At 43.3% G+C, this 10443-nt stretch overlaps 1 protein-coding gene across 1 annotated transcript in view; it reads right to left on the reverse strand.

Annotated features, from left to right (window-relative positions):
* The window catches only part of Orc2 (origin recognition complex subunit 2), a 33669-nt gene extending 23941 nt beyond the window's left edge, over positions 1 to 9728 (reverse strand). Inside the window, exons 1-8 of the mRNA XM_089550325.1 lie at positions 9575 to 9728; positions 9150 to 9236; positions 8396 to 8470; positions 8202 to 8318; positions 8023 to 8117; positions 4372 to 4580; positions 3314 to 3446; positions 999 to 1089 (exon numbers count right to left, since the gene is read on the reverse strand). Coding sequence (XP_089406451.1) covers positions 999 to 1089; positions 3314 to 3446; positions 4372 to 4580; positions 8023 to 8117; positions 8202 to 8318; positions 8396 to 8470; positions 9150 to 9236; positions 9575 to 9695 — 928 coding nt within the window. The 5' untranslated portion in view covers positions 9696 to 9728. The remainder of the gene's footprint in view (positions 1 to 998; positions 1090 to 3313; positions 3447 to 4371; positions 4581 to 8022; positions 8118 to 8201; positions 8319 to 8395; positions 8471 to 9149; positions 9237 to 9574) is intronic.
* Positions 9729 to 10443: the final 715 nt, after the last annotated feature.

Raw genomic sequence — 10443 nt, forward strand, 5'->3', positions numbered from 1 at the left:
CAAACTCAAAGGAGACCGATAACCCACTCAGATCATGCCGAGGTTAAAGGTGCACTGAAGAGGAATCTGAACTCGTCTTTTTGCCGTGGGAACTCAATCTACACATTCCGAGCATTCTTAGAAACTTCGACTTATTGCCCTGTGTGGCCAATTTCACTAATTAAATTGAGTTAACGTCCGGCTCCCGCCCTTTTTTTTTTTTTTAATTCCCCGCATACGGTGGGAGGAGTCGACCAACGTGTGGAGTGCCTTTCAGCCATCTCCGTGGAGGCTTGCCGCTCTGCCATCGGTGGAGTAATATGTAGTAATCCGTAGTAGCAAATAGTCCGCGCATATTTTTATTTCTGCGGGATTATTTTGAGGCTATATTTATCTGAGAAAGAAACTATTTATTCACGGAAACCTAAAAAACAAAATAAACTGAAAGCAAAGCCTCCATGGAGCTGGTTGAAAGGCACTCCACGCGTTGGTCGACTCCGCCCACCATACGGGGAGAATTAAAAAAAAAAAAGGCAGGAGCCGGACGTTAATCCGATTTAATTAGGGAAATCAGCCACACAGGGCAATAAGTCGAAGTTTCTAAGAATGCTCGGAACGTGTAGATCGAGTTCCTGCGGCAAAATGACGAGTTCAGATTCCTCTACACTGCATCTTTAAGAAGCCTAAATTGGCTTCCCTAACTACACATGATGTTAACGGGTCCACAGGCTAAGTTCAAATAAACTAGAAGTTTGAATTATGTGAGTCTGAATTAGTGACACACCACTGTGGCTACACATCTGAAAGCAAGCAAATTCTCTAGCATAGCATGGTGCCTGTAGACAGCTCGTATAAGGGGTTATTTTTTTCACCACCAAAGACGGGACAACCATTAGCTGAAAAATCAGATTTTTACAGGGCCAAGATGCCATGCGTGCCTGAAACTGGAACACAAAAAGAACAGTCCCTGTCCAAGAATAAGCAAAACATAAGCAGTGGAGGGAAGAAATCCGACTTACCTTCTCTTGAGAAGTGTTCAACGATATGATCCACTTGTGGTGATGATGTTGACTCACTCCCTGGGATGCACTGGAGGATGCTGCTAAGGATCTAAAGACAGAAACCCTCATTAAAAGTCAAGTCACTATCCACATGACTCCGTTCGCTTGAAAAGGTGAAGCGTGCACGCCTGCCAGTTTCTCACTATGGAGGAAACAAGTTGGTTGGAGCTGACATCTTCTCGCAGGCAGCGGGCCGAGTCTGATCATCCGGTCGACATTGCCAACCATGCAAGGGCTTTAGCAATCGATAGGGAGCATAAACGTGCTAAACGGGCAGCCAAAACCGATGAAGAGCGGGAGCTTCAAAAGCAAAGGAAGGGCGCATAACTGGCTCCCTAGGTCAGTGGACGCCTCAATCACGCTTTCAGGTACATGGGAGCGGTGAGAGAGAGATGTGGGCTGCATGCGTTAGCGCTGACAACACTGTGGCAGACAGGCGGAAATAAACCACAGCGTGACTTCACACTAGTTATGCAAGCGTGACTTTTTCTCGCATAACCATGGTCATCTAAGCTAAGCCGCAGCCATTTTTTTTAAAAGAAAGTGCAGGGGGAAACATAACATCTCAGAAAATGTACCATTCAAACCATCAGATATTCAGAAATGTAATTTTTGAATGAGGTACAACAGCATTTATTGACAATTTCACTTTATAAAAATGTAGGTTAGCAATTCTTGGCGAAAGATCTCAACAGGTCTTTTTCTAGTGCTCGTGGAAGTCAGTCTGTGTTCACGCTTTCTTAAATGCGGAAGGAACTAAAGTAACGCATCTGGTCCGTTGACGGCATTGACAAAAGTAACCAAAATATCTTCCTCGTCATTTTAAGATGCTTCGCACCCTCGCACCTACGTATTGAGGGGAAGCCACCGCGGCGGCTGATTGTCGCAGCGTTTCTAAGGGCAACGCAGTAGTTCGTAGATGCTTCGCCCCTTTGCTGTTATGCACCCCACGAAGAAACCTAAGCATTTCTCCTCTTCGTGTCACGTCCCCATAAAAACGGCTGTCTCGAATGCTTGCGCACCGTTTTTATTTTTGTTGTTGGTAATGGTGATGATGACGCTTCCCTTCCTTGCATCTAGGCTCTGCAGAGAAGCCACCACAGCGGGTGACTGCCGCTGCATTTCATCTTTCCAGGTTGCGTGCCCTCACGTTCAGTCCTTTTGCATGTTTTGAACACGTGCAGTTGGTCAATAAACATATTATATGACCATAACTTCTCTACATTTCAAACGCAGCAGTCAAGAAATCGTGTTATCCGGGAACGTATTAACCAGGAGAAATATAATGTAACTGCATGAGACGTTCGAAATGTCCACGAAAAGTTCACGATAAACAAAAATAGAACAAATATAGAAAGGTTTCACTTGCTTAAGCGTGGCAAGTAGCTACGCATGTGTGCAGCTAACCTGTTTCTTTCGTGTGCTTGTTTCTCATTAATTTCACTTTTGCGCAAGCCAGTTTTCAGAAATAAAGATCACCTTAGTGTTTGTTTCACATTTCAATCACAGTTTCACTTTTTTTGCGTGTTAGCAATGCTTTCAAACTGAACTGCACAAAGTACCAGCATTATATACCTGGGGAACATTTCTTATACAAATTTTTTCCCTTCTACACTGTGCGAAATGCCTGCAGACTAGACAAAATGCAGCAGAAGACTGGTTCAACATTCATGGCATTTCTGAATGCATGCTATGCATGATGACGATTTCAGCAATGAAACTTTGGGACAGCATAGAAAGTCAGGCACACGAGCAGACACAATGACTTTCAAAACAACTATTTTTTGGTAATTTTTTCACAATTTGAAAGCTGTGTTCCCCCTTTAACTACTACACTATCGCTTTTTTTATAGTAATAACCTTTCATCCTATGAGCAGTGCTCTAAACATGGCCATAAGTGCTTTAATTACTGGCACATCAACTGTCTGCACTAAACGAACACAGATAAACTCTACAAGATTTATGACTACAGGGGAGTACCTCATATTTCATTTAGTTAAAAAAAGAAAGAAAAAACTATTTTTGTCTAATACATAACGCATGCAGAAAAGAAACAAAAATTGCCTTCTGAAATAAACACCGAAAAGAGTTTACCAAATTCCCATTCAAGAAATGAAAAGCTGAGCCCGTACATCCACTTTTTCCAGGCTGCGTGGAACAACAGCCGTGGAATTAAGTTTTTCCCACAATACTGCATTCCACAAAGTTTGATGGGTGAAGTTCCTTCTAGCATGAGCTAATTCTGCAATATTTCGAGCGGAACAGCGTTCACCTCCGTGCAGGATAACGCAGGGTTGAAACCGTTGACAGTGATGCTTGCAAACTCAGCCAGCTTTTCTTCCCTGAACTTCTGCAGGAGCTTGATCTTTGATCCAGGCCCATAGAGCAGGAGACTGAATCCTTCCCTTGGAAGAAACGAAGGGGATGTACGCAAGACCAGAAGCAAGAAAAAAAAGTGGTTGATTTGCATAGCTAGGCCAAATACAAATTATGTGTGCTACCACTTCAGTATTCACTTCGGTTCCAGTGTTCAGATATCAATAATGCTGTCCCGCTTGCTAAAGAAACTAAGCCATGACAATTTTGATATTACCAGAAATTCAAAACACAACATCCGTGACTACTGCTGTGACAATTTCAATCTGTGAAAAAAGCAGACATATGAATTTCTTTGTTCATTGTTTGTGATATCTGTCCTGTATATTCTAGTTACTTATAACATTTGCTTTGAATACATGTGCGTATATTGCGATTTTTTTTTTGCATGTGTGTTCGCGCTTAGTGTAAGTGTGGATCTGTGTCGCCTACCCATGGCATTACGAATTGATGTGAATGATGTGACCCTCGCCTTCCTTCTGTACTGCCACTGTCTCAAGGAGTCGGGACCTTCAGTCAAGCTGTTACCACAGCTTTTATTCACAGCTCCTCCTTTGTAAGAAAGGAAAACTTGAACTTGATAATGAATTAATGCTCAGACATATGTGGAATTAGTCATCCTCTACATTCACAGATCCCTGGGAGTCCTCATTCCACCCCTGGCGCAGTGGTTAAGTGATGCGCCACTATTATCGGTAGGGCTTGTGAGACCCATGTTCCTCTCCCCAATCAACCTCTCCCAACAAATCATTAACTGAACTGCCACGGTGGGCAGTTTGCTCACAACATGTTCAGCAGTGGCAAGTGGGTTCGAAAGTGGGTATGCCTGCAGGCAGCCTACCACAAAACAGGCTTCAGAGAGACAGACAAACAAACAAACACACACACAACGGCTAAATGCAGGTAATGGCTAACATGCGCTAACAAACACACTAAACCAGTGCCGACGCTCACCTCAGCAGTGCCAACCAGTGTGCAAAGCATGTGCGGTAGTGCACCAGAAGCCTTTCGCGATGCTTCGCATGGGGGTCATTCACAGCCCCCAAAGTGCTGTTGATCTCATCTGGAGCCATCACGGGCCGACCAAGCTTGGTGAGAGTGTGGTTGGAGGTCTTGGACCGAGAGCTGCTAGTGAAATAACTGCTGTATTTCCCCAAGCACGTCTGTAGAGGACAAGAGGGGATAAATTAGCCAAAATGCAGCGACCTTCACTTGTTCGGACCTACCTCTATACTGGTAGATCGGAAGGCACTAAGACACATTCAGATTCAAATTTTAGCTGCCTCCTGAGAAAAACTCAAAGAGTCTGTTATGAGCACTCATTTTTTTGGAGAAATGAAGCATTATTTCGAACTTTCTATTTCTTTTTCAGCACGACATTTTAGACATTTCTGGCACCTTTCTGTTTGAACAGTCGTACACATTTGCTTGCAGCAGTAAGCAGAGGTCATAATAATAAAACCTCACAAAACTGATTTTGTGCATACATCAGTCTCATTTTGTTCAAGGTATGCACAAGCATTGTTGCCATTGTGCTGCATGGGTCTTGAATTGGGGTTGGCACACACTTTTCAGAGATTGCAAAAATTTCTAGGGCCCCTGAAGCTCTTGCTTTTAGCAAAGTTAGCACTTTGCCTGATCGGATGATCACACTTGATGATGCTTTTATTCAAGTAAAAAACTTGAATTCAAGGAACTGCACACTTTAAGAGGAGTCACCTTCTATGCTGTAATTGAAAATACACTTATTAGCTCCAAAAATCCCTATTTCTAGCCCTTTTTCCCTGCAGGTGTTTGGAAAGCCCAGTAATTTGGAAAAAAAAAAGGAAAGAGAGAAAATGCTGGTCTTCAAAATTCCCTGAATGCCCATAAAGATTTCCTTTTTGCCAAATTTCACCCTTAAAATTATCTGATAAAGAAAAAAATTCCCGGAATGGAACATCACTGTTCAAGAACTGCTGATGAAACACCAAGAGTAACAATGTAATGTAAGAGTAACACTGTAATGTAACAATGAATTGCTATTTTCTGCATATTCCAGACAGGAACAAAATTCAGGTCTCCGACTGGTTTCACAACCTATCCTCTAGCATACACTCGCCAACAAATTCTTCAAAAAAGGAAACGAGCGAGGTACTTGCACGCATTTTCAAAGGCTATGACATGCACATTGCTCATCAGCCTACCAGCAAGTTAAAACAGCAGCAGCAGGTACGAGTAAAAGACTGCCTAGAATTCTCAAGATACCCTAGTATGGTGCACAAGATACCATGTCAAGGCTGTGACGCTGCCTACATTGGCGAAACTGGAAATTTCAGACGGAGGCTCAAAGAGCATCAGAATGACGTCATGAACGGCCGCTTTACATCTAATGCTTTGGCGGAACACAACGCATCAACAGGACACCCCATTGACTGGGACGAAGCATCTATCATGGCCACAGAGAACAACTTATCATCGTGCCTCCTTTTGGAATCATTCCATATGCATAGCACAAAGCATGCTCTTAACAGAACACGTGGTAATCTGCCAGAAATTTACAATCACTCACTAGGAAATTTTAACCGTATATAAGCCACTGTCGTTCCATGCAGCGCTCTATGTGATTAAGGGGACCTGTACGGGCCCCGAAACGTTGTTTCCTTTTTTGAAGAATTTGTTGGCGAGTGTATGTTTGTTATTTACACTGTTAGCTCCCCACCAGACGGTATTCCATCAAACTCTTGACTATAAACCTCCAAAATACTGACTACACTGAAAAGGTGCTACCAGACGGCCCAGTGAGTGCACTGACCGTGATTATAGTGCCTTAGTAACTTTCAGTTGTGCTCTCACTAGACAGCTGTAGGTTCTAATGATTGTTGCTTCCTCTGTAAGCACTAGATTTCCGAACACTGCCTTCTTATTTATTGCCAAGATGGTCCCTGGCTGTGAAGTGGTAGGGGCCAGTTGACAGCTGGTAGCACTTCTGTTGCCACTATGTAGGATACTGCTTCGAGATAGCCGCTTCGGGCTAGCTTATTCTCTGAAGATCACCATGAAATAGAGCTGGACAAATCACAGAGTGCAACCTTCAACTGTTTATTACTAATCATCTCCAGCTTCAAGCGTTGATCATCCACATAAAGTTTCCATCCGAACTTGTGAAACGAATGCACTTTTTAATTCTTTCATATCGAAGACTAGCAGTGAGTGGAACCACCTTCCACCCCATATCGCCTGCATTGAAGATGCGTCATCTTTCAAGCCACTTATCACCAAGCATATCATCGAACTAGCGTCTGCATCATGATTTTTTGCCTTTTGCTTGTACTTTGTACTATGTATTTTTTTTATTTTTTCACCCACCCCTCATAACGCCCTGCGGGCCCTGAGGGTATTGTAATAAAAAAATTAATTAATTAATTAATAAAAGTCACATCTGAAAAATCTTCAAACACCACAAATAATAAATTCACATTACGCCCAATCCTACCATAGATCACCTTTACAACACAAATTTCATTTCTTCTTGAATGATACAACTGGTGGCAGATTCAAAATAAAAAATAACTAAGGCTACCTATGAATAGGTGTGAGTTTGTGCTCTCTCTGAAACATGCCATCCTTTGTACCCATGTTTATAAGCAAAATTTCGAAGCCTCAACTCAAAAAGGTTATTGCACTCTTTAAATGGCTAACCAGCATGAGTAACACCCTCTGCCTGTCCTCCAAAGCTCCCCGGACTAATTTATTTTTTACCTTTTTTTTCACTGGAAGTTTGTGCACTCTTTTATCTGCATTATAAGTCTATTTATCTGAGGAACACTGAAGTCTGTCGCTCAACACAGTCTTTGGGAGTCAGTGCTCGGCCTGATGACTGAACCAGTTTATTGGTGCTGCCTCCCACAGTTGTTGCTGGCTACGATGCATTCCTGAATTCAGCAGTTATCAATGCCACACTAACTGAAAAACACACCCATCATCATCATCATCAACCTGACTACGCCCACTGCAGGGCAAGGGCTTCTGCCACGTCTCTCCAATTAACCCTGTCCTTCGCCAGTTGCAGCCACCGTATTACCACAAACTTCTTAATCTCATCCTAGGAGAGCAGTAAGTCAGCATGTTAATCTCATCTGCCCACGTGACTTTCTGCCGCTCCCTGCTACGTTTGCCTTCTCTTGGGATCCACTCCGTTACCCTTAAGGACCAGCGGTTATCTTGTCTTCGCATTACATACCCTGCCCTAGCCCATTTCTTCCTCTTTATTTCAACAAGAATGTCATTAGCCCGCGTTTGTTCCCTCACCCACTTCGCCCGCTTCTGATCTCTTAAGGTTACACCTATCATTTTTCTTTCCATGGCTCGCTGCGTTGTCCTTAACGTAAGCTGAACCGTCTTTGTTAGTCTCCATGTTTCTGCCCCATAGGTGAGTACTGGTAAGATGCAGCTGTTGTATACTTAAAAACACACTGGCAAATGACAAACATTCTAAGCACGATCTATGCACTTATACCTTTATACATGCAGTATGACCTTTACTACCAAATGAAAGTGACTGCTTACAGGCAGTAACACAGTTTTGATCAGGTCAACTATGAAACAAAGAAGGCCTTAACTTACGTCACCGGACTCTTCATCCACATCATCTTCAGACGATTTCTCACTGTCCGACTCCCCAGAAGATGCATCATTTTCCTCTTTCATCTTTGATAATTCTTCGTGGGCATCCACATGAAAGGTTCAGTCATACGCTAATTAATACGAGGGCTGCACGCATTTGAATTCTGCCGACAACTCACTTTGCTTGATCTTCTTTCGAAGCGTGTAAGGCGATTTTGTGGCAGCAGTCCGACGAGGTGTGCTAGATGAACTTTTTCTTTGGTCTCTGCTTGGTGTCTTCGAAGTCGCTTTGACCACTAAGGGCATAAAGGACATAAATATGGACACAAGAAAATTTAATTGGTAAATAAATTACCACCATTAAATTACTCACCATGCTTTGCCTTAGGTGTACACGTCAGGTTAAAGACTTCGCGTCCGGTTAGTGTGTCGCTGTTGGCACGGAGACCTTAAACAATGTATGCATCTGTTAGAGTAATAAGCGGGCAGATAACCTCGTTATAACAGAATAGAAAACTTGGCGAGCTGGAAGCTGACCATGGTGCTTTGTGGGTGCAAACTTTATGAAGATGAAGTAAGAACACACAGGACATAGGCTGTCCTTACAACCAATTTATTGGAAAGGAAACCGATACTTAAATATGATACAACAAAAACAAAAACTATCAGTTATCAATTCAAGCTCACAAAGAAAACGAAATTAGAACCTCCGAAGATAGCCTATTTCTTTCTTCAACAGTGGACTCATATAAATTGGCCTGACTAGGCAGTGCTTGAACGTCAATCTCAAAAAGCATAATGACACCTCTTCCGGGGTAGGCGAACGCTACCACAAATGCAGTAATTGCCAGCCTGAAACACAAATCTCGTTTCAGCACTCGCAATAGCACACAAGGGAGGTGATCGAAGCATTCCACATGCCTCGTGTGGAAATAGTGACAGAAAGCCATCTCTCCCACTGTCAAAGAAAGAAATAGGCTATCTTCGAAGATTGAAATTTTGTTTCCTATGTGAGCTTGAATTTATTACTGATAGTTTTTGTTGTTGTTCCAATAGACCAGTTGGCACGTGTCATGTGTCTCCTTTTTTCGTAAAGTTTGAGCCCACAAAACATCGTCCAAACCTACCGACGGGAACTGGCGTCTCGTCTTCTTCCACACCAGCAACAGGTAGCAGGTTCTCGGCCAAAGACGGTTCTGGCACAGCTCCTTTAACTGAAAAGGGCAATGTAAGCATAGCATCGACTACCAACAATTGTTACCGCAGCTGCATGGAGAACGCATGACGGCGCTGCAGCTACCTATCGTTTGGTAGTGGCTAATTTATTAAAGCAAAAGTTTCTCCCGGCGAAATCGGAAAAGGTTCTACGCTATTACAGCACGTTGATCGCGCCTGCGTTGAGGACAAAGCATGAGCATGAAAAGAAAAAGGCAAAAACTGCCCAAGATCCTGGCCGCGAAAGCAATTTAGTTTCTAATTGCCTCTGCAAGCACAGCGCGAGCAGCGCTCACACATCACTAAGGAATCATGCAGGCGCTCGTGGAAGTTTTACCGTTCTTCTTTTTCTTGCTTGCGTCTGAAATGTTGTATATGTGTTCGATGACATCATCGTCGCCAACAAAGCGAACTTTAACAGCTCCTACAGGAGTAACAGGAACTACTGAAGTTTGCATGCTTTTTGCGCAGACTCGTGCTCCTTGTTTGCGTTGAGCGCGAATTGATGTCGCGCACCATTGGGCTGGCGTAGGCTGGCAAGAAAACATGTTGTTGCACATTCATTGTAAAGCACTTGGCAGCGCGTACGTTTATTACTAATATTAGTAAACGAGTTTAGTAGTACACTTTAGTAGGCCTTCAGTGATACTCAGGAAGTCATGGATCGAAGTTAGAGATACAGTGCCGTTGGGAAAGGTCTCGCACATAGAGTTAATGGTCTCGCACGATCGCATGGTTCCTTCCCGCCAGCGAAACCACCTTGGGGTACCAAGGTAGATGTACCGCGTCGAACATGTATCTCATAGCAGCAAAAGCCGGAGCCTGCAAGAAGAAAATAAAAACAGTGGTACTGGGTGTACAGGGGATATGCGAGCACAACGATCGGTTGCGGGCACGGTGGTTGCGGGTACGCCTCTGTTCACACAATGAAGTGGTAATATCCCCACTTCCGGGATTGTAGTTGAAGTCACGGAGTTTCTCAATATGATTTAAGTTTCAAAACAATTCAACGAACTAGAGAAGCATCGCAGCAAGCTCACCAAATGCTGGCATAAAAATGGCAGTAGCAGACGACACACGTTGTTTCACGTACACGAGCAACTTTTGTCAATAAATAAATTTAAGCACCATTGATTCAAGTTACAATACTATAATTCAAATGCAAAAGGAAAGCTTGCGCCGAGACAACGGTGTAGAAACTGTGGA

This window comes from Amblyomma mixtum, chromosome 6 (assembly GCF_055824585.1).
Source record: "Amblyomma mixtum isolate Tamu chromosome 6, ASM5582458v1, whole genome shotgun sequence".
NCBI lineage: Eukaryota > Metazoa > Arthropoda > Arachnida > Ixodida > Ixodidae > Amblyomma > Amblyomma mixtum.